Source organism: Drosophila elegans, unplaced genomic scaffold, assembly GCF_018152505.1.
Source record: "Drosophila elegans isolate 14027-0461.03 unplaced genomic scaffold, ASM1815250v1 contig_208, whole genome shotgun sequence".
Taxonomy (NCBI): domain Eukaryota; kingdom Metazoa; phylum Arthropoda; class Insecta; order Diptera; family Drosophilidae; genus Drosophila; species Drosophila elegans.
The window spans coordinates 21,060,310-21,084,865 of NW_024545578.1; the positions used below are offsets into that span (position 1 = coordinate 21,060,310).

The window sequence follows — 24,556 nt, forward strand, 5'->3', positions numbered from 1 at the left end:
TTCTGTTCTCTGTTCTGCAAAACCCAATATTTGCACAATCACTTTGGTTTGACTTTAGTTAGTCAAGTGAATGCACAATCTTTTAGCTTTACTTATTTTCCACCAGTATATATATAGATTATAGCTAGGGGTCATACAACAGGTGTTAGATAAGCAAAAAGAATATATCTAAACAGATTTGTGAAATTTGTTTGACTTTTTTCCCGTTGCAGCGAGTGTTGCAATTTCATTATTAAGTTTGCATAAGTTTGTTTGTTTTGTGATTTAGAACATATACACAGTAATTCAATTGTCTTATAGCTACAAAAATATATAAAAATGTGCTGTCGAAAAAGCAATCAGCTAATTTCCATATAGACTTATCAATTGTGTTAAAAGTGCAAGGCTAAAATCCAGTTTAGAATGAAAATGCGTTTACTGATTACGTGGTGTTCTCGGTAATCAGTGTATGAAGTGGTCAAATCGCAAACTCGTACAAGCCACTGTAATTTTTAGAACGCTGCATCCACGCACAACCATAATCCCATTTACACGATTGCGATTCCATTTGGTACTGCAGCCAGTGAATTCAGTTGGCGGGTGCTTCAAGTGGGAGCTCGGAAAACGGGGAAATTCAATGGGGACTCGCCGTTCCGAGCATTTTCCGCTGGAGAGTGGGCTCACAAATTGCGTATTTTTATGACTGCCATTGTGAGACGTCTAAATATAAGTAACGCAGCCGCAGAACCGCATATCCGCGTATCCGAGGCAAGCAGCCTGACTAACTGCCAGCCATAACACTTCAATCGCGGAATTACGACATTTATCAAAATGCCTTTCAAGAACAGAGTGCTTCGGAAGGGGGCGTGCACGGAGGGCGGTGGGCTGAGGGCGTGGCATGCAAATAATCCACTTGGCTGCTGCATACATCGCCAGTTTTAAGTGTTCTGCTAGTTGCCGGCATTATATTTCTGGCAAACGCAAGGACGAGCTGGAATCCGTAAAACTACGATTTTATTCTGCAGAATAACCTTTATAAATTTTGAATTAAAAGGGGTTGTCTGACCCATATTATTTCAAACAGATATTCAGCCGCATTAAATCAATATTTCGAGTAAATGAACTATGTCTAATTTTTTCAAGTGACTTAGCCAAACACATAATAGATTGTGCCAAGATAATGACATTTAATTTACGCAATTAGTTCGTCCTATTAACTCTAATTTACTAGTTTATTTATTAGGCCAAATAACCATTGAAATTTATGAATTTGGCAATAAATCAATTACATTACTGTGGTCCATTATTTATTTAATGACATGCCAATCATGGAATACATTTAGTAATTTATGTATTTAAATTGAATGCCAACCGCAATGATTTTTTAATAAAAAGTTTTAAATGACTTTATCAATAGTTTTCAAAAAACTTGGGCTCAAAAAAAAAATATGCCCAATTAATAAAAGCTTATTCAATGACGTTACTGCCCTGGCCGGATGGCCCTTCATTTATCAAGTTGCATCCTTGGCTCGGTGTCCTTTCTCAATATCTCTGGTTGGATGGTTGCAGCTGCCGCAAAACTTTTTAATGGTTAAATAAGCGATGTGTCCAGTGCAGTTGGCTTGATGTCACTATAGAAACACAGATTTTATACGCATTTGTCCACTTTCGGTTGGTAATTGGCCTTTAATGGCGTTGGTTTAACTTATTTTCCACCCACAGAAATAATAGATTACTTACCATGAATTAATTAAAATAAAACACGATGGCTTTGGCTGTTTACATTACAAATAATTTTGATATTTATTGTTCAAGCGTGTAAATAAAGCTTTTTTGCACTTTACTCTTTGTTTTTGGTTGTATTCCTTTGTAAATAGATTGCAATTAGATATAGTTGCAATAACATTTAAGTTCAACTTCTAAGTACCACGTACTATATGTATGTATGAATATACTCTTTGGATTAGCCCAAAGAGAAGATTAGATATTTGTACACAAACGTATCTTGGTATCTTGTTACAGATTAAGATAGCTTCATGCCCTCGAACTAAGTACGACTCTAAAATGCGATCTCAGCTCTATGCAGCCCTAAATGTTGGTAAGTATTCGTACATAAAAATACAGTTAAAGTTAACACTTTGTATTGCAGTTGTATATTGTAGTAATTTTGTGGCTCACTTGTGTGCAAGACATGCATCTCATTATCTCTAAAAGTTCACGTTTTACAATATACATATATATATATAAATATAATTTCTATATACTATATGTGGTGTGTATATGTATTCCGTTGTCTCTCTATATGTAATTTAGAACGTATGTCACGCTTTCCCGTTGATAATATGTACAAATCGCTTGGCGAAAATCTGCAATTAGCAAATCCATGTCTTACGTGTGTCACATCCTTTTAGTCGAAATAATTTTCGAAGGAAGAACAGTAGCTATGCCTTACTCAACTATCCAAAAAGTTATGCTAACAATACTTGATTCTAAACTTAAGTGTCTAAAGGATGTATAAAGTTCAGGAAAATAAAACGATAGTATCAGAGATGGATAGAAAAACTGATAAATATTATTTTGCTTTATTTAATAACGCTAGTCAACAATGGCTATTGATAAGAAGGTTATGAGCTATCTAGATCTGAACTCAATTAAAAATGTATCACCCATATGAATGTAGCTTAAACGACGGATAATAATTTAATGTTGGAATTCCATCCGTAGTCGTATTCCAATATTACTTTGCCATATGCTTAAATGTGTGCTCTGGTTTTCACCACCTTCATTTTGTGGAAGAAGACTACGACAATCTTAGTTTCGTCTCTAAAGCTAATATTATTACTTATACACACTTGGACCGAAAATCGGATAATACTCTATTTTGGTTTACAAACTTGTACGTAATATTGAGTTTGAGTTATTTTAGTTTTCTACAAAAAAAAATGAAGAAACTAAAAATGAGTTTAGTCCTTTCTTCAAAATAATTTCTGAAAACTTAAAAGCATAAAATAGCTAAGTGAAATAGTTGAACATAATATAACCTCTCATTTTCTTTGGAAAACATTTTTAAATTCTGTTACATGCAGACAATGGGCATCCAGTAAGATATAAGTATACATTCTGTTTATTTATTTTATTATAATCGTAACATTTGATTTACCTACTTAAGGAAAGTAACGACTTACATCAATAGTATGGAAACATTTTCATAAAGCTTGTGATTAATCTAAGTATGTATCTGTATATATGGCATTGGGACTATGCGTATTCTATGGTAACAAGTACAACTAACCTAGTTTGGTTAAACTTTATTTGTCTTCATATCGTTATGGGAAGTTTAAAATGGCGAGTGTGTGGGGCGTGGTGTTCTGAATTTTAATCTCGCCAAGGTGTTTGTTAGTTAGTTATGGAATGTAGATAAGTTCAATATCAGCTTTGGACCCAAAAGTGCGGTTTTCACATTACAAGTTCACGATGTCCTACACTCAGTATGAAATTTTTCTTGACTTTTCGAAATTCGCCTTTAATTTTAGCTGGACATTGGGATAAGTAAAATACACTAAATCACTTAGAAATTAAAAATTTAAGACTTGCTTATCCTTTAAATTCTATAGTAATTAAACCCATTGATTTGTTCATAATTTTACTTTGAATACTTTTTTTCAATTTTTAGACTTGTCCATGAATTGTATTTATAAATATTGTTTAGTCTTTAAAACATTTAAAACATATACTTGATAAAAAGTAAACAATAACTTATTAAAAAAAATCATGCATTTTTAGAAAAGTTTAAACTTTTTGATATAATTTTAAATATTTTTTTTATGATTTTAAATTATTATATTAAGTTGGTTTTTGTTTATTTGAATATCATTCTTAGTTGAAAATTATATTTAAAACAAAGAACTTATTCTTGAACTTTTGAAATAAAGGTCAGAACAAAAAATCTTTATCATAAAATACAATAAAGCATAAGTATATTTAAGTACATTTTATAAAAAAACAAAATTGTTAAGGTCTGCAAATTAAAGGCGATTTTCTTTACGTATTTTATTAGGGTTATTAGAGTTGTGGGTGACTTTGCTACTGGTAGGTTGTGACAGATCTATTGGTAAGTACATTCTGCGGCTTTGCCACTCTGCAGACCCATCCTCATCAGACGTCCGTTTCGGTGCCGGACTGGTTGTGATTGGAGGTGGGCAGCGGAGCCTGGTGGGAGAGTTGCTTGTGCAGCGGGGGGCGGTTGATGACCTTGACCCTCCTCGTTGGGGGCCAGCAAGGGCAGCGATTTCTGCATGCAGACCACTCCCGGCGACTGGTGCTGCGATCGGGGGCTGGGCGGCGTGGGCGTGGCCGGGATCTGGTGCCAGTTAATACTATTCTGGGAGGTGATATTGCGGGTCTTGCGCAGCGGCGGATTCTTCGTCGATGTGGAGAATGCCATGCCACGTCGCAGCGGAACTCTGCGGGAACAACCACAGGAACAACGGGACGGAGGACAGGCATTAGCAACGGTCACACGATGGCGGTAGCGGTGGCGGTGGGTTAGTCGATGGCGATGCGGCGGTGGATGCGGCGCAGGATGTGGGTTATGAGAGATCACGAACGATCGATTTCAGGACGATGCACATGTGGCGCAGAGTTTTTGATTTTTATTTATTTTTTTTTTTGAGAGGGAAGGGCGACACAGAGACACAGGTTATTCACGGATTACACACACACCATCAGACGTGGCACTTGGCGGGGGGGATTGAGGGACTCTAATCTCTAGGGACACTCACCTCGTTGGGCTCGGCGGCGGGTAGGAAATGCCACGGTGGCTGGGCGACAACAACATGTTGCCCGAGTGGCTCGTCGTGGAGCCGGGCACGAGCAGGGTATTGTTACTACAAGTAGGACAAAGGTTATACTGTAAAGAGCACGCTGGCTGATTTGGATCCGGGTTCGGAGGTGGGGCGAGCGGAAACGCAAGCGGTGGTCAGTGGTCGGTGACAGGAAAGGATAAAAGTCGTGTTTGCCCATAACGAAATTGCATTGCAGTAATCGCAGAAACCAAAACAAGGGAAATAAAGGTAGCTTCGGAAGCCAAAGAATAAAATATCCTTTTATATCTGGAACTTATAGCCAAATATAATAAATATTTAATTATTAAGGCAAATATTCATAAGCTTTTTTAAAGACTTTTATAAAAAAAATTCCTAATCGTCAGACAATAAAACAATGAAATTAAGAAGTCAATAGCGTTTAAACATTACTTAAGAAATTATCTAAAAGTATGCAACAATATATTTTAAGTCCGAAAGTACGTTGGACCAATTCCGAAAGACGCCGTTTCTTTTTTCATTGCATATTTTTAGACACCTTTTAATTAATTTCTGCTCTAGGAACCACCAATTTAATTGTCTTTTGCACTTTAAGTAAGATTAAAAGACTGAAATATACTGGTGCCTAAATTATTTTTCTCTAACAAATCGAGGATATTTTATATCTTAATGACTTTGGTATGAAGAACAATTAGCACAAATGAAAGTTGGTGTAGCAAGTGATTAGTCATGGATCCAAGTCGTACAGTTCACAATAAAAATATTTATTTTGTTTGTTTTTGTTTTAATATATAAAATATGTCTACAGTAAGTACTAGCTAAAAACAGTGTATAAATATGATGACTAAATGTAGCGTATGGTACAACATAAACAGAGTGAATCCGATCCCTGGGAAAGCTCACACTTGACTGGGCAGTGGATCTGATCAGTGAGCTGATGATCTGGTGATCTGTGATCTGTGATCTAGTGATCTGGTGAATCAGGGGATGAGAGTGGTTTGGTGGAGTGTGCTTGCTTGGTTTTTAGTTAGAAGCTGGTATGGTCAGTGGCGATGGTGCACCCTCTACGCAACTTACGTGTGGCTGTGATGCATGTTCAGGTTGGGCAGACTCTGGCCCAGATGGTTCATCGGCTGCACGGAGAGCGTGTTGGCCGACTTGGAGCCCATCGGGCCGATGATGCCCATCTTGGCCTTGTGCAGGCCACTGATCAATTGCTGCTTGCCCTTCAGGTTCACTCCGTGGTTGCCTGCCGACGAGATAAGTTTCAATTTTAGAAATATGAAACGATATTTCTGATGGTGGTTTAAAAAACCTTTAGGATTGTTTTCACCTCTTAATGCTAATTTAAAAGTGGGTTTTAAAGTGTAAATGTAAATTTAAATGCAATTGACAAATAAAAGCGTAGAATATCCTAGTATTTCATATTCCGTTTAACTGTATTTGCATTGAATTTTAACCATTTCGGTGTTTGATTTTTTTTTTTTAATATTAACAAGTTTTTTAATTATTATAATCACTCACCTGTCATTATGCTGGAGCCCTCGTCGCTGGACACCGAGTTTGTCTTTTCAAATTCGACGGAGATGTTGCGGGAATCGTTCCATTCGACGCTGCCGCTGTGGCTGTTGTTCGCACTGGAGACGTGGCTGCAGATCGAGGAGTTCATGGGCGATTTGCGTACGCCCAGGGAGTCGGCGGTGCCGCCGCTGGTGCCACTGCCACCGAACCGGAAGCTGTCGCCGCCCACCGTACCGCTGCCGCTGCCGCCGCCACCGCCGCCGCCGCCTCCGCGCTTCAGTCTTTGGTAGATCGTCTTGGCCCGCCACAGGGCGTCGTACCAGTTCTTGGCCTCGGTGCACTGCAGCGTGAACGCCGTGGTGGCCACCTGGAACTCGTTGAGGTACACACAGTTCAGCGTATTGTTCGGTGCCAGCTGGACGATGAGTTGATCGGTCAGGTACGGCTGCCTGATGACCTTCAGCGCCCCCAAGCCCCGCTTGGCAATGGTCTTGCACACTAGCAGGAGATCCGTCAGCAGGAAACAGTGCACATCGGACTTGCCGAGGTTGTCCTTGAACTTGTGGTCGCCCTCCATGAACAGGTGGCGCACATGGTAAGCGGGGCATCCGCGCATCGGAGCGCAAAGGTCAAACATCTGGCTGTGCTGCTTGATCAACTTGTCCAGCATCTCGTTGTTGGTGTCCTACGAAGGCGCAAAATAGGTAAACAAAATTCAATTAGTTAGCATAAAATTCATTTTTACATGATATACTAATTTATAAGTAAACAATATTTGCTTTTAGGTCATAGAAAAAGACACTTTAAGACTGCACTCGGATTATTATATAAAAGACTTCCAGTTAAAGCTCCTTATTCCTCATTTGTAATCAACGTTCATAGTAAAATTAACAATGTATTAAAATTGCATTATTACACCCGTTACTTGTAAAAGAAATTCGTTAAAAAGTATGCCACAGGTCTAACTCTGTACATTTTATATATATTCTTGATCTAAATCACCGGCAGTGTTGTCTCAACTATTAACAATCATTAATTAAAGTCGAACGTAATCGTTTAGGTCGCAGTCAAATATGCCTTTATGAATGTTTTTCAAAGTCATATTTTTTTAGTCATATTAATTAAGTTCTATCTTTTAATTTTGCTCTCAATGAAGACTAATTCCTTAGAATTTATTTTGTAAATTATGTAATTTGAAATCCTTTAAAACTGCTAATTCGAAATAATGTTATTTATAGTCTACTGATTCAGATTTGTGTTTACTCACCACCACATCGTAGGACTCGATCCGCACCATCACCCCCTTGAGCCGCTCGCTCTCCTGGCGCATCGTCAAGTGGTTGTTCACGCTGCCCACAAAGTTCTCCACGCTGTGCATCATGACGTCGATGGCCTCGATCTCCTCCACATCGCTCATGTGCTTCTTGATGGCGGCCAGGAGAAGGCTGTACTTGGTCAGTCGCTGCATGGGTCGCACCACAATGTCGGCGAGTCGCAGGCGGTTGCACATCTTCTGCGACTCGCACCACGCCAAATAGGAGGTGAACAGGGGATTGTTGTGGTTCAGCTCCTTGCAGTAGAACTGACAGGTGCTCTGCTCCGCACAGTAGATCTGCAGAGTAAATAATTTGAAATGAAATACTAAATTTAATGAAATAACAATCGTTAGTGTGACGCACCTTATATGGCGCAAAGATGGAGGCAAAGGCAATGAATCCTTCCTGGAAAAAGGCGCAACGCAGCGGTTCGTGTGTGACCACACTGTGTGCCACCATGGGATACAGCCACATGGTCCAGAACTTGATGTTCGCCTCGCACACAGCCCGCACATTGGAGAACAAACGCGCCTGGTCCACATCGATCAGCAGACGCTCCTCCTGAACGGCCTCCAAACAGGCCAGGAACAACTAAAACGAAATTACCCATTAATAAGTTCCTCTTTTAAGGTTTATAACTGGAAGGCAAGCACACTCACATCGGTAACTGTTTGCAGGGCGTGAATGTAGTACACCTCGGTGGTGACCAGTTCCCAGATGGCCGTCTGGATCTTAATCTCCGTCTCGCTCATCGAGTCGCTCTCCACAAAGTCGCGCCAGGATTTGTGCATATCCTGCAGATACGCCAGCGAATTGGCCAGATCCGGATGATCGAAGTTCATGCTGTCCGCCCGCTGGGGCACTCCGTTCTTGGCATAGCTGTTCAACAATTCGCACAGCTGGCTCTGCTGGGGGTTCTTGATGCCGAATATGGAAGACCACCGCTGCTTGATATGCTTTCCGGTCGCCACTCCCGACTCGCTGGTCTCCTCGGTGGAAACGGAGGGCAGCAGTCGGGGCGGCGGTTGTCGGGATCCCTGTGAGATGAAGGTCAGTTCAAATTTAGTTTATTAGTTTGCCTAGTAAATAAACTACGGATTATTGCCGGTTTTAGCTAAACTTAAGTTATATTACCATATTATACAAACAAAAAATTGTTTAATTTTATATTTGACTATATTCGGAATTGATTTTTATATCTGAACATATAATTTAAATTGAAACCAAGTTTAACTTAAATAAAATGCATTTAAATCAAACAGAAACGTTTTAAAATCAAATATTTTGCACATTATTTCAAAAAAATTTAATATTAAATTATGGAATCTAATATACATTGCATTTTAAATAATGATTTAGTAATTAACTAAAATATTAAATATACAATTTTCCATTCAAAAGAGTAAGACACTCAACAAAATGTTTAAAAAGCGATTGAAAATCGAATATTAAACGTATTTATAATACCGTTTTTAAGTCAGTTTCGGGCCTAAGCTAGTAAGATATATTTCTGAGCACTTTTTTAAAAATATTCAACTAAATATTTTCAAACTAAAGTAGGTTTGCATTGTCTAGTTGTATAATTTTAATGTTTATTTTATGCAAAATCATAAAACAACCATAGTCGCAGGCCATGTCAGCTTGTACCTTTACTTTCTAAAGTTCGATTTAGCTTTGCTAACTTTACTTTTATTTAAAACAAATAAGTAAATTGCAAATTAAATTATTTATCATTTCGAGACATCTTTAACCCGCTACTTACACAAATAATTAAAATACATCTCAAAAAGTAGAATCAAGTAATTGCAACATCAGGCTACATACTTTTATTTAGATTTCAAGCATGAAATGCAATCTAAATGTCAAATTTTACTCAAACTTAGCTTTTATAAAAATGCATTTTATTTTGACCACGAAAGTATGCATTTTCGCTTAACCCACACCGGGAAAATAACTTACAAAAGAAGCTGCCTTCTGCAGGGGCTTGCGGTTGCTGCCTCGTTCGGTGATGCAGAGATGGTGTCCGGCCAGGCTCTCCACGTCGGTCTGCTCATCCACCGAAACGGGGAGCAGTGAGGGTCCTGTCAGGCAAATAACAAGCTCAACGTGGTAACAAATCCGAGGGAGTTACAGGCAAACGACTTACCTGCATCTAAAAAACTGGGCGTGGGATTGTTGTCCGTAATTGTGATTTGTGTAAAGCTGAGGTTCCGCCTACGCAAAGCGTGGCTGAGTGCGTTACTAAACATTTTGTGTTTATTAAATTGTGTTTCAATGGGATTAAAAGCATTTCAAAAGACTCACAGTAGAGTTACGCCTTTGGTTGCAGGAATGAACTCCTCATCTGGCTGCTGCGACGAGTCCAGGCAGAATGACACGGAAAAGAATTCGGAGCTGGATACCTAAAGGAATGCAAAAGTCGAAATTAAGTTAGGGAATACGTTGCATTTGAGGACTTTTGGTCCACCACTTTCCGTTGATACAGAGTGCCTAATCTGTATCTGCAAATTCAAGGACCAAACAAAAAGAGCCTTTTAATCTAGCCTTCAAAAGCGCCACAAAGAGGTCCACTGGCAAAAATCGCTTGCGACTGCCGCCAGAGCACTCTCTTTGATGGCCTTGTGAAGTGTGATGATTGCATCTGGAGGAGGCCGGGAAAAAAAGGGGGTTAAGTAGGACCCAGCCGCCAACAAAAACTACTGAAATAAAAGCAAACATCAAGAAATATTCTCCGTATTTGTGTTTGCGGGAAACAGGGCGGAATTCACCGCTTGGCAAGTGACAGAAAAGCGGCGGCAAGGGGAAACCGAAGTAAGGAATGGAAAGGAAAGTAAAGGAAAGTAAAGGAAAGCAGGGAAAGTTCTACAACAACTTTTGCTGATTAAGGCGACAAAGGCAAATAAAGAAATTAAAAATGTATTTCCATCCCAAAAGTCGCCATCTGTCGACTGTAATTCACCATCTTTCACCCGAACTCGTTAATTGCAGACTCATTTCCACGTTTTGTGGCGGACATTCAGGTGGCAAGGCCTTCTGATTGTTCAGCCATTTGAGATCTGCTTAATCCCAGAGGAGCTTGTCCTTTGACCAGGTGATTCTCCACTCACCTCGCTGCGCGTCAGCAGTGGCTTCTTGCGCTTCATAAACGAGGATTTCTTTTTCACCGTCGAGCCGGAGGACGATGAGCAGCCGGCCGGGGAGGTCAAGCCACCTCCACCGCCACCACCACCGCCAATCGAGGGTGCGGTGGTGCTGCTGTAGGGACTCAGGGTTGAGGACGATGTGGCCACCAGCTCGCCAGCGAACTGAAAGTGTTTGGAGGAGGGTATCGCATGAGTTGCCGTTGTGCTGCCAGTGGTGCCAGTGGTGCTGCCGCTGCTAATCAGTTGCTGGTGGCTTGGCTGGCTTGGGTGACTTGAGTGGCTTTGGTTATGCTGGTGCTGGTGAAAGGATCCGGCACTGGAGTGACCGGTGCCAAAACAGGACGAACTGGCCGTCGTCGTCGTAGTGGTGGCGGCCTTATCAAGTGTGGGCGAGAGCATCAGCGAGGGCGTCCGCCGTACGATCTGCGGTGCCTGGGTGTAAATCGTGGGTGGGTGGTGCGGTGGGTGCGAGGGGGACAGACAACCGCCCGCCGTTTCGCCCTTCTCAGTCTGACATTTTTTCGAGTTTATTTTTCGGTTATCAGCGTGGTATTTTAAAGCGGTCAGCAAACAAATAAAAACCAAAGTTTACAAAGCCCATTAGGTAAATATATAGAGACAGTGAGGGGAAGAGATAGAGAAAGAGAGAAAGAACAGAGTGGATAAGACAGATATTGTGAGCATTTTTTGTTAGGTGATTACATGGTACTACTACACCATATATAAAAACAGAGTCTAGTTTACTGTGCAGGTCTGTCAAATTTTCCAATTGTAAGCCACTATATCTACCAAACTTTTGAGGCAAATATAAAAAGTGCATAATAAAGCGGGCTATATTGTCTAGTACTCACTCAAAAGAAAATATTACATTTAATTTAATCTGAGCTTTTGTATACATCAAATAAAACATTGGTTTTTTGTATATAATTAAATTTTTCTTATAATTTTGTTATAACTAAAATATGTTGTAAAATCAAGTATGCGTTGTAAAAGAAAAAACAAAATGATTTAAAATAAATTTTTTAAACAATATGCTATATCTCAATCATTATTACAATTTGAAATTGCTTGCAATCTGTTAAACCTTCCATAAAACTACGAATAGTTTGACTAAGAACTCTTAACTACAAATTACAAACGAATGACACGAAAGGTGCCAGCGGAGTGGATCCTTAAAATCGAAGAAAAGTCACGTTCCCTTTAAAACTGACAAGAAAAGACACAGTGCAGTCTTCCAAATGACTAACAGTTACAAATAGTTAGTGCAAAGAAACACAACTGACTGTGCTTAAATCAATGACAGCTACACGAAGAGCAGCAAAAGAGCTAAAAAATCAAAATAGATACAAATCAAGGGCAGATGAATGCAGCAAGCAAAGTAATTTGTTATCAATTTGCGAGCGGACTTCCACTCGAGGGGCTGAAACCCAGGAATGACGATTCTACAGTGGGCACACACTACACTTCACACACTACACACGAAATAACTACATTCTAAAATCAAGATTTCATTTTCTGGAATTTTGTATTTGAAATGCCCTTATAAATTAAGGGTTGTTTTCAAATTTTTGAAATTATTAGATTTAAAGAAAAATGTATCACACTATTTTTAATATTGAAAGCATAAGCTCAACAGAAAAAATGAAAAAGAATGGAAACCTTAAAAAAAAAATTGTAATTTCAAAACTTACATTTCCATTGCAAAATATAAATCTATGTTAAATCTAAGTAAAATAAATAAATAAATCGAAATCTTTGTTAAGAGCATCCCAAATGTTTAGATATAAATATTTTATTCTTGATTCTAGATCGTGTTTTTTCCACCAGTGTACACACTCTAGGCAAGATGAATGTGCTGACTAAGTGCCAAGTTCTAGCAGTTGGCCGGTGGGTTAGCCGCTGCCCTTCGGCCCCCTGACCATCACTTACCACATTGGCCTGCCGGCCCAGCGATACTGCTGCTCCAGCGGTGGCGAACAGTCCCGGAGTCGCGGCGGTGGTGCCGGCGGCGGTGGTGGAGGTGGTGCTGGTGGCCATTCCCGGAGGACCGTGCTGGCAGGCCACCACGCCCGAGTCGAGGCCATCCAAGTGGGTGAGACTTTTCGATTTCAGCTGCAACGGAAAGCGAAATCGAAATCTGTTTGTCAGTCCGAGTGGAAATCATTGAAGCGTGGCACAGATATTTATAGTTAAATTTAAATTCGCGTTATTGAGGGCTTTTCACATATTGTTTGTCACATGTTTTCCCATACGGATTGGTTTCATTGGAGTAAAAAGAGCAATTTAAATATAAGTTGATGAAGTGCATCCATTTGATGAATGAATACATGATATTACTAGGTGCATAAAAAATATATTCAACAAATGTGAGAGAGATTGTAACATTTTAATTTCATAAAGAATAAAATATTTGCAGGTGAAAATGCGTATTAAAAAGAAAAGAAAAAATATTTTATCTTAAGCCGCGCTTGAGTGACAAAAATAATTTTTTGGACACAAGATTTATTACCAAATCATAAATCTGCGCAACTTGCCTGAATGCCGATAAGCTATAAGAAGCCCTACCGGATGTAGTGAGGATTTGCTTTGTTTATTTTAAGATGCTTTCGGAAATGTATTGTGTTGCAGATGACCTTCGGAGCGACTAAGCCACAAGCAACTGCATCCAAGGGACTTTGGAGCCACACCGAATTACTGCATTTTTCGCGTTTAATGCAGAGAGAATAATGTTTTGAATGCTTTTGACGCCGACCCTTGCGAGACAATGAAAAGCTCAGTACATTTTCCGGGGAAAACAAATTGCTTGCGGCCGGGTGGCAACCAGGCAACTGGGTAACTTGGCAACTTTGCGATGGCGAAGGCGATGGCGATGGCGAACCGTCAACGAAAAGATGCATCGAGAACAAAAAGATTGCGCCAGCGGCAAAGAGCCCTAGACGTGTCCTCGAAGGTTTCCTGTCCTCGCCTAATGCACTGAGATTACATCAGTCAAGTGCCCCCAGCTGGCCGAGTGAGTGAGAGTGTAAATGTGAGTGTGGACGTGGCCCAAAGTCAGGGTCCGCCTCAAAGTCAATGCCTCACCCATCACCCGTTGTCCTTTGTGAAGGATTCAGCCATCCGTCTGCGATTTACACATCTCAATGCCTTCCTTTTAAATTGAGCTCGACGAAAACCTTGTGCTTAAATTCACATTAGCCCAGAAAAATTTAGGGGAGTACTACTATGTCATTTCATGGCTGAATATACTGTCAAAATCTAGAACATCTAAGATCAAAGTTTTTTTCAAAAAGGTAAAATAACATTTAGTTTAAAAATCTTTATGTCGTTATTATAATTGCAGTTGGTAATATTGAAAAAAAAAATGTCAAATAAATTTGAATCATAAGATTCTGTTCTATTCAAAGCCACAACAATATATCAAAAATATATTAGTTAAAAGAAAAAAATATAACATTTTCAGTTGCAGATATATTGAAGTTATAAAAATGGACGTGAAGCTTGTTAAGTATTTCAAATTGGGAGATATTAATTAGATTATCAGAATATTCTTAATAACTTATTTCGTGACGAAGCTAGTTAGTTACCAATGAATTTCAAATGGCACATCCTGAAATATTCCCAGATATTTTACTTCAATTGGATTGCTCTGCTCTGCTGAAACATCAAATGAAGAAAGCGAAAGCGACTTTCGAATCCAGGGTGCGGCATGCCTGGCATCCGAGCTGCGAGAATTTAAGCTCCGGAACGGATGCCATTCAGCCCCCTGATGCCGCTAATCTCCCATAGAACCCACGACCAGGACCACCGACTCCCCCGGAGTGCGCCCAAGGATACGGGCTCTGGTCTGGTCTGGTGTGGTCTGGTTTGGTCTATTATTCCTGCTGACGACAATATTTCACATTCTGTTTTGGCAATTTCCAGCTGGCGTCCCTCACACTGCGACCGCTTGCCTTGCCCTTTTACTTTGGTTTATGTTTTTGTTTCCGGTTATATTGTGAATTGTTCGCCCACTGCGGCTTGGCTGACTGTTTCCAGTAATCACATAAGAAGCGGGTATACTGGACTTGTGTATATACAAGACTATAAATAAATGTTTTCTGTAAGTCAATGTTAAAAGCCATTTCTTCTAGATCAGGTGAATTTAGTTAAACATGACTTAGTACACAAAAAAATAATAAATTGCTAAAAGAAATATTAACTTGCATCTAAATAAGTTTAAGTAACTACCGACACTAATTTGGTAGTAGTAATTTGATAATCTAAATCAGGTTAACTACATACCGACACTGATTTTGTATAAAAAAGCTTATTAATTTTAATGTGTCTTTCATAAAGTACTTAATGAAATTAAGACAAATTTAATTTAATACACAATATATAAAACTTATATTTTTAAAGTAAAGGATATCCTATAGTTGTTACTGTTAAATGAAAACATTTTCCTGTTTGACTCTTTGGACTTTTGGCTTACTTTGGCCTTTAGCTTTCCACACAAAATGAAAAAATATTCAAGAGCATTTCATACTCGTAGGTTCTCCTAAAATGAACACTTTACTTTTGTTGAATCCCGACTGAGGAAATAAAGACTCTGATTGTTTATACTGCGTAAGAATAGTGCAATGCGGCATTGCATAATTTAATCTAGTTTCGTCTCGCATGCACAATCACATCGCTAACGCGATTACCTAATCGCTTAAAGACTTCAACACGTATGTCAGCCCACGTAATTTCCATGTTAACATGGCTACTTAAAGGGGACAGCGATTGAAAAAAGAACTTGGTCCACAGGACACGTAACATGGGAAATCACTCTGGGGTTTTAGCCGGACACTATGACAAATTGTGTCCTGTGCGAAGAAATTTGGGAACCGGCTAAACGGATATCTCCCATAGGAAGTTCAAGAAACTTGAGTTAAGCCTCAAGCTTCAAGAGCTTGCTAATATAATATAAATTTAATTTAAGTACGAGTAAAATCTCTGACATTTTTATTTTGCCTGGTTTTGGTTTAGGTATTCGTTTAGTTTTTTTTTTCGCATAATTGTTTTCGTTTACGTGCACTCATCCTGTGTCATCCTAGGCCTTTGAAGCATGCCTGCCACTAATAGGATTAGATTTTGTAATAAACGTACAAATTATGATTACGCTGAGGAGTGGCCTATTTAGATGCCAGCAGGCAGAAGGAGAGATTTGTCCGTGGATGCCAGCTCGTACGTGAAATATTTGCCAGAGTCTGTGATGGAATGATGATAATCTGAATGACCAACAAATGGCAGTCTCGTTTACTCCGCATTTTGTCGAGGCTTTTACGGGGTAAACACCATTGTGGGCTGGACAAATCGCTGATGCAATTTATTGCTTCACTGCACTTGCGCTAATGCCTCTAAATATCTTCCGGCGACAATTGAATTCCCCCCACGCACATAAGCACACACATTAGATTCTATGCAATCACACTGCGTATACGTTATGCGCAATGTCTCTGTTATATTATTTATAAATTCCATGGCTGACGGAATCGTTTATTACAATTCCATTCAGGCATAAATACCAATGGCAAATGCAAATTATGCAGTTGATAAAGTTTAAAAGCTCATGTATAAGAATAATTTAGTTTACAGTTAACTGATTTTGCTAAATTTAATAACTTGTTGAAAACTTAAAATGTCACATCGACTAAAAAATGTAAATTAATACCACAAAATTTGTTTATTGTTTATAAAAATAAATGAACATATTAAGCATAAGTAAAAAGTGGGTTTTAATTTCTTAAATATCTTTCTTGCCATTAAACTTAAAATAACAAATAAATGTTTGTTAAATTTTCAAAGAACAAGGTCAAACATATATTGAATTGTCTTTAAAAATTAGTACAGTTTTTTTATTTATTCAAAAGGCAGTAAAATTGTTTTGTTACAAATTATATTTATGGTATATTTTAGATAACAGAAGAAACATACAAAAATATGAAGACACATTGAAAATGGTCGTTTTCCAGCTTCTCACTGATTTTCACCACTTGAAAAAATGAAAGGCGAATGCTGCATGAAATAAAAATAAAGCTTAAAAACAAGTATCAGAGCGCATTAAATATTTGATGGCTGTTAAGGGATCTTTTGGGGATGCAGGACCAACTTCCGCGCTGACGTCATGGCTGAAAATATTTGTACCGCTGCGCTTGTTGGCAAGTAATTCTGTAATTTAATATCCCAACTTAAGCACACAAACAAGAGCGCGAGGCGAGAAAAAGAAAACAGAGGGAAATAAAACAAAAAATACGAGCGTACATAAGAGTGGAAATATGTTTATTCTCATTTGGCTAAGTAAACATTTGATTATGGTCGCGCATAATTTGTTGACCAGGTTTTCCGGGTTTTCCAGATTTTCCAGATTTTCCAGGACTCACCTGCAGCTTGCTGTTGGGCGGCGAGACCACCAAACAGATCTTCATGGTGGCGCGCAGGAATTCCTCGCGCTTTGTGCTGAGGTCAGGGGTCACGGAGCCGGCGGGCGACGTCACTGCCGCCTGTTTGTGCGGCGCCCTCTTCGGCGACGTAACGCTGGGCAGGAACGGATTGAGGCTCCGCACCAGACTGGCCGAGTTGAACTTGCCGCCAGAGGAGCCATCGCTGCTGCTTCCGCCGGCCGGCGGCGATGCACTCTGCGGCGCCTGATGATGATGATGCTGCTGCTGGTGGTGCAGCAATCGGGTGGGCGAGTTCAGGCTAAACAGCTTCCTGCGATGGCGGCCCGGCGTCGAGGAGGAACTGGAGGCGGGACTGGGCGTGGGTCCAGGCGGTCCGCCGCCCTCGCTGTGCGTCGACTCCTGCGAACCGGCTCGACTGTACGATGGTGTGGGCAGCTGGGCCGAACGAGTGCCCGCCCCTCCCGCCCCATACTTCCCATTGCCCTCCAGCTGCAGCTGTAGCTGCAGCTCATCCGCAGTGGACGGATCAGCTCCATCCACTGCCCCATCTTCGCTGTAGGTGCTGTGATACGTTCGTGCCGTGATCTCCGGCAGAAAGGGATTGTTGGGCGAGGTCAGGGTGTACTGATAGTAGCCACCACCGCCACCGCCACCGGCCCCACTGCTGCTGGTGGTCTCCACCGGAAGCGTGGCCTCCGTCTCGTCGGGTGTGCTCTCCTCGGGAAAGGAGCCGCCATGGAAGTCATGGCCCCCACCCACGCCACTGCTGCTCGACAGATAGGCCCCCAACTGCTCCCACTCGCCGGAGGAGGAGTTGTGCGAGGACACGGTGAAGCCCTCGTTCGAGTGACCCTGGCAGCTCCGGGAGCTCTCGTTGCTGCTCTTGAAGAGGAAGTTCTGCAGCCGGGTCAGCCGGATGGAGCTGCTCTCGCTGGTCAGGCTGCAGCTCCTGCTGCTGTTCCCAGGCACCGAGGATGCGGTTGTGGTAATGGCTTGCTGATCGCTTCGATTGCTGCTTTGTGTCTCCAGGCGTCGCCTATCCTGGTGTTCCGTAGATACTATTCCTCCAGTTCCTGTGCCAGCGCCTGTGCCTGTGCCTGCTGCTCCCGATCCTGATCCTGCTCCCCCCGACGATGTGCTCACCTCGCCACCCATGGAGGCCCAATAGAAGACACTGTTCTGGGAGCCACTCAGCTCACCCAACTCACAGCTGCTCTCCAGGGAAGTGCTTGAATTGGTGGTGGCCACGCTACTCAGGTGCTGGTAGGCGTATTCCGGCGGAGTGCACTCGTCCGGACTGTCCAGCAGCAGGGCGGGATTGATGTGTCCGCCCAATCCCAGGCCGGGCAGATGCAGATGGCTGAGGGCAAAGGGCAGCCGGTTGTTGTTGTCCGCGTGCACACTACTTGGCGGCGGTGGAGTGGCCCGGCTCTTGGCCTTCAGCTCCTCCGGTGTGGGCTCCTGCCGCTTGATCTCCAGCGATCGATGGTCGCCGCGGCGGAACGAGCGACGCAGTCGCTCTGCAAACTTCGACTGCTTGGGCGGCTTGTCCTTGGGCGGCTTGTCCTTGGACCTGCCCAGCAGATTGGTCCTCTCAGTCTTGTCCTCCTTCTCCAGGAGTTTCTCGTGCATATCCGTCGCCGGGATGGGGCTGGCTGGCTGAATTATCAGAGCCGGTCGCTGGTTGCTGGCTAGTGTAATCGGTGGCGCCGCAAAGCCACCACCCATTACGGCCGCCCTTCGCCGTGGTGGTTGATCCTTCTCCGGCGGGTGTCCACCGATGGGTGGTCTCTAATTTAGCTGGTCCGTGGTTGAGTTATTCACTAATTCGTTAATTTATGAAGCGTTGATTTTCCCCAAGATACACGTCGAGATGTGTTCCTTTTTTTTGACTAACACTAGAGGTGCGTTTAAAGCGATTTCGTTATAATTATTTTGCTTGTATTGCTTATGCTATTGTTTTAACTTTCGTTGGTTTGCTGAAATCAGAAATAGGAATCGGAAATGGTTAAATTGGTTTGATTGTATAGTTTAGTTGATTGGATTTTGTCGAGGAGTGGGCGTAATACATTTATAATACATTTATTAATTAATAATACATATATTAATGGCAAAACATACATCCAAAAAAAAACCGAAAGTTTTATTTTAATAAGTGTGCCTTAAAATAAACTACAGACAGTATTAAAGTTTTTAATACAAAATAATATAACACCTATACTTTTTAATTTCATTTCTATACTGAAAAGTATGAAACTATAGTGTAACCATAAACATATAAATAACCTTAAACCATATAAGTTTTATTTCGATACTACCGTGCTATTCATTTGATACTCATTTTATTGATAAATTTTTCATACCCCATAGTTTAAAATTCATGTAACATTAGTTTGGATTCTATTACCATTTTTTATTGGGTGCATGAACTGACAACATCTGAACATAGCTAACTTAAGCTATTTGTTATTCCTATCTGCAAAGCCTAAAAAATTGTAGAATGCTGAAATATAAATTCAATACAGAATTAAAGTAGTCAGTTTAGTTAATTTTCCGCACTACATATGTATTTTAAATACAAAACCACAAGCAACAATAAGTAATGCAAATAAGCACTTTCAGTGCAAATCAATTTAGGATAATCCATTCAGTTATAATCCTCAACCGTTATTGCTATTTTTCGCCCTTCGATTTGTGCATGCAACCTTTAAAGTTTTCGGCTGTTATGGAAATTGGGGAAACGTGTTAGCATTTCAAATGAGCGACGAAACGAGTCGAGACGACGAGCTTGGCCCCCGGTTTTTCACATAATTTTCGGTATCCGGGATGCGATGGAAAGCGATTGGCAATCGATGGAAAATCCGAAAAGTTTAATCAATGTGCATATTTTGCTGTCAACCGATTGGCAAAACTGAATTAATCAGGCAGAATGGCAAGCCAAATTGACGAGACAAAGCTCAAGTCTAAAGCAGTTTCATCGGAATATTTAATTAAAGTTGTAAAAATTTGACGTTCGGAGGAATTTTAAAAGCTTTACAAAAAAAAAAAAAAAAAAAACACAGCAGCTGAAGCAACAAAATAACGCATTCCTATCAATAATATTGTTGTTAAATATTTACAGATTCAGAATTATGTGTGTTTGGCTGCCCTTTAATTTCAGCCTGCTGTTTCGTCTGCTCAGTCACGTTCTGCACTTCAACCATAATCGTACATTTATATTCGCAACATAACTTTAAGATCTTCTTCTATGGAAAGGACCTTTTGGCTAAAAGAACGATAAACAATTCGTGGGCCTATTTTACTGATTTTCCTTGCTTTTTTTTGGTTTTCGGTTTGGAGAGGGCAAGGGCAAGGGCAAGGGCAAGGGAAAGAGCAAGCAAACTTGGCCATAAAACGGGCCAGAAAACTTTATTGTTATTAATATTATTTGCACATAAATATAACAATAAATAAACATAGAAAGTGCGTATGTGGATGGGAGTGTGGCAGCTCGCAGCTCGAGAGTTGACAGCCAGCCAGCCCCTGGCTCTTGCAAATAAATCATTGCACACGCCTGGACGCCCCTCAAACACGCAAACACGTGCCCCCGTTACCCAGTCCCAATCCCAATCCCAGTCCCAGTCCCAATCTCGGAGTTTAACCATCCACGCACTCGACCTAGTGGCCCAGCCAGCGGGGCGAACTGCCGACGTTTGCTTGTGTTTAGGCCAAAATAATGTATAATTAAGCTGGGGCCAGAGAGTTCGGCCTGGCCTTTAATAAAGCCAACCATCTTTCATGCCACACACACATTGGGGGGTGCTGACAGCACCTCAAGGACGAGGAGAGTTTGATGATGATGCAGGTGGTGGAGGTGGTGGAGGTATGCTGCCACCCGGATTGTGCAGATTTTCACCCCTTCGAGGGGTTCGGAGTACGGGCTAGATGCCCCCCAAAGTTATTTTCAATTAAGTGTTCTTAACACGTTGCCTAATCGACAGACATATTCCCCCGGGACCAAGGGACACCGCCTCCTAATCACATTACTGCAAAGCCAAAGGAGCCGCACAAAAGGTCGAGCCAAAATCAGTGACACGATGTGATTCCATCTACCAAAGGGAAGAGATTGGTTCTCCGAAATCCCCACTGGAAATCATGTTCAATGCCTGTTTTTCGATTTCGTTTTAAAATTCAACTTTGGCAATTACTTTGGCCCCTTAAATTTGAGCAACAATACTTTGTCCTATTAACAATGATTTCGTTAATTTTTTTAAAATTGTTTTAAATATTAAAGTTAAGAGAATATCGTTAATAGTGTATAAATTGGTTTTAAATGAACCACATTATAGACTTCGAAGAATTATTTTATAAGTATTTTAAACATTCAAATTAAGAACTGTATAAAATCACTTTACTATAGTCTTAATTAGTGTATACTTTAAACAAATTGTTTTTAAGTTTACCACATTATAGACTCCAATAAATCATTAAAGTTTCAAGGCACCCAATACTGAATTTAAAATCATTAAAACAATATAAATCAAAATTACTCTGTAATAATTATTTTGTTAAGGAAAAGCAAAAACAGAGCCTATTTAAAATTTAAATATTTGGCACCCCTTTTTAAGTGGTCTATGTTTACACCTTGGGGTGATAATTCCCAGAATTTGGTAATATAAATGGTATAAACCAGCCAAAGACCCACCCTGCTTAATTGCCGCCACCTCCTAAGCCAATTTAAATATTCCGTGAGGACAGGGAATCCCTGGAGTGGGCTCAAAAATACGTTATATCACGGCAGGGCAAATCGCAGAACGTTTAAAGATAAGCGAGCATGTTGTTCGCCTCTCATTAAATTAAATTAAATGTGTGTCTTGTGATAAAATTTTATATTCAAGACCCCACTCCAGAAAGGAAGGCTGGCAAGGCGGAGTGGGTTATGAAGGGGGTTTTCCGGGGATGTGGGTCGCAAGTCGCAAGTCGCAAGTCGCAAGTTGCGAGTCGCGAGCGAGTTCAAGGCGTTTTTCAATTTCAGTGCTGCAACAAAATCCATCCGCCACAACGCCAAAAACAACTAGCCGCGAAGCGCCGTCATTTCCGCCGCCTGTCAGAGCAGCAACAATTTAATTTTTATTGTTATGATGTCATCAGCATAAGAACCAGGCCCGTGCCATTTGCAGGCCCCCAGACCTCGGAGCTCAGAACTCAGACCTCAGATCCCAGACCCCAGTCATCCACATCCATGGCAAGTTTCATTCAGGCTTCGCTGACGCACTCGGACGACGTGAACCACATACAAATGGGCAGTGTGATGGAGTCGAAGAACCCAGCTAAAATAACACAACCACTATTCCAAGACACCGACGGCGTCTTCCTTGGGTCCAAGAGCGATTTATGCGCGAATTGCCATTTGCCCCGCAGGATTTACTCGAATCGCTGACCAGTCACCGGCGAAGTGCCAGTTGCGCTGTGCCAACGCTCAAGTACAGTCGTACTTCTATAGCGCAAAGAACTACTTTCCTTTTGGAAATTTAAAGGTTTTTAAAAACCTTTAGAGCTCGGGGAAATCAAATCTTCTGGTTAAGTGATTTAAAATAAATGTGCGTTTTCGTTAAAAAAGCAGCTGAGAATTTGAATACAAATTGTTCCATATACATATATTGCTTTAAAACTCATCACAAAACTATTTGGGTTCACACTCCTTAAGAAATTGGGTTTTGAAATTAATAATAAAGGTGCCGAAAAGTATGCAGTAAATGTCGTAAAATAAAGTACTTCAGAATTTTTGTATATTTGGTTCTATTGAAATTAAGTTTTCAAAGTTATTTACTTGTGGGGTAAATTTTATCTTCGAAATCGTAGTAACCCTTAAAATCTAATAACTACAAAGTTTTTGAATTCTCTATCTTTTAAAGAAATTAAAGATAATTCCTGATAAGTTCCTTATTCCTTATGTTTAAGATAAAGAACAAATATACGTTCGAGTTAAGGAGGATAGACTGTATAAAGACAACAGCCAGTGATGGCTTGGGTTGAGTTAGAATTATGCCCCTGGCCTGAACACATTATTACGATGCCGCCTTTTATGTGGCTGTGGTAATGTAACATTTTGCTGAGCAATCAAAAGGCGCAGCAAAAGTTTCCAAGTTCGAGGGAAATTGAGGATTTGGGGATTGGGGACTGGGCGATTGCGGCGGAGGAGGATGATGAACCGCATCCGTTTGCCGAGCCCACCTGGCCAACTTGCAGTCGGAGTTTGATCGATAAACCAAACCAAAGCAAAGCAAACCAAACCATACCAACCCCAGTCGAACCATAGCAAATCGAGGTCTCTCGCAAATTGAGCCAGCTGAATCTAGCAGAGCCCCGTGTCAGAGGCAAAGTTTAATCTTTGATGCCGGCGACACATTGAGCCCAAATTGATTTTTAAAGTTATCAGAGAGCCGGCTCCTGTGATTTATGCAAAGAGGTTGCCAACTTTTGCTGGGATTTCGTCTTTTTGTCTTTACAAATCGGGTCAGAGTGCAGAGTGCAAAACCGAAACAAAAACACAATCTAAAGCCCCACAAAAGTGAAACAAAGCCCATCCATCATTCCGCTATCATGGGGTTCAATATTCATTTGCAGTGAAAGAAAAAAATAACAAAGTTATAATTATTGTGATCTTTGATAGTATTTACTTTGAAAATCGTTATTCATTTCAGTAATTAATTAAAGTTTAACCCTCTGAAGAGCATTGCAATATAATCTAGCACGGTTATTAAAATAAGTGTACATCCCCTCTAAATTACTTGTTACTCTTAGAGTAAATGGGTATATTTTATTCAATCTAGTGTACATATATACTTGATCGGCATCTGTTGTAAAAGAGAAACTTTTAAAAGTTTATGTAATTCTCAAAAATAAATGTAAAAATTTAGTTTAAAGGCACATGCTTTCTAAATTTTGTAGGGATACATATTAGAAAAAATATTGGTTTCCCAAACAAATACTAGTTTTCATTAAAAAACAATGAAAATTTGCCACTTTTCTCGCTGTGCACCCACTCCTCGATGATTGTCACCAGTACTTACTCACCTTGGTTGGTTCATTAATGGGACCTCTTCGATTACGATTCCGATTCCGATTTTTGTTTCTTCTTTTTTCGAGTCCTCTTCCTTTTGTTGAGTCTTTGTTGCTGCTGCTGCTTCTGCCCCCCGCCGTACATTTATTTTAGCAATTTGTTTGCCTCTCGGTTGGTTTGTTTGTTTGTTGTTTGTTTGTCTGCCGCTCGGTTGGTTTGCTTAGCTCACACACACCTAAACACTCGCGAAAAGTACTTGGGCACAGTATCTGTATCTATATCTGTACCTGTATCTGCACCTGACAAG

General features: G+C 40.6%; 1 protein-coding gene across 1 annotated transcript; it reads right to left on the minus strand.

The window, feature by feature from the left end:
* Positions 1-3,808: 3,808 nt before the first annotated feature.
* Positions 3,809-24,426, minus strand: LOC108142452. Its single transcript, XM_017266320.2, is given in 15 exon segments — positions 3,809-4,219; positions 4,221-4,442; positions 4,761-4,865; positions 5,880-6,051; positions 6,327-7,008; positions 7,591-7,935; positions 8,003-8,230; positions 8,299-8,676; positions 9,599-9,720; positions 9,786-9,880; positions 9,944-10,041; positions 10,747-11,292; positions 12,712-12,894; positions 17,187-19,186; positions 24,264-24,426. Coding segments are annotated over 14 exon segments (5,010 nt in total). The 5' UTR covers positions 18,936-19,186; positions 24,264-24,426; the 3' UTR covers positions 3,809-4,134.
* Between the last annotated feature and the right edge of the window lie 130 nt (positions 24,427-24,556).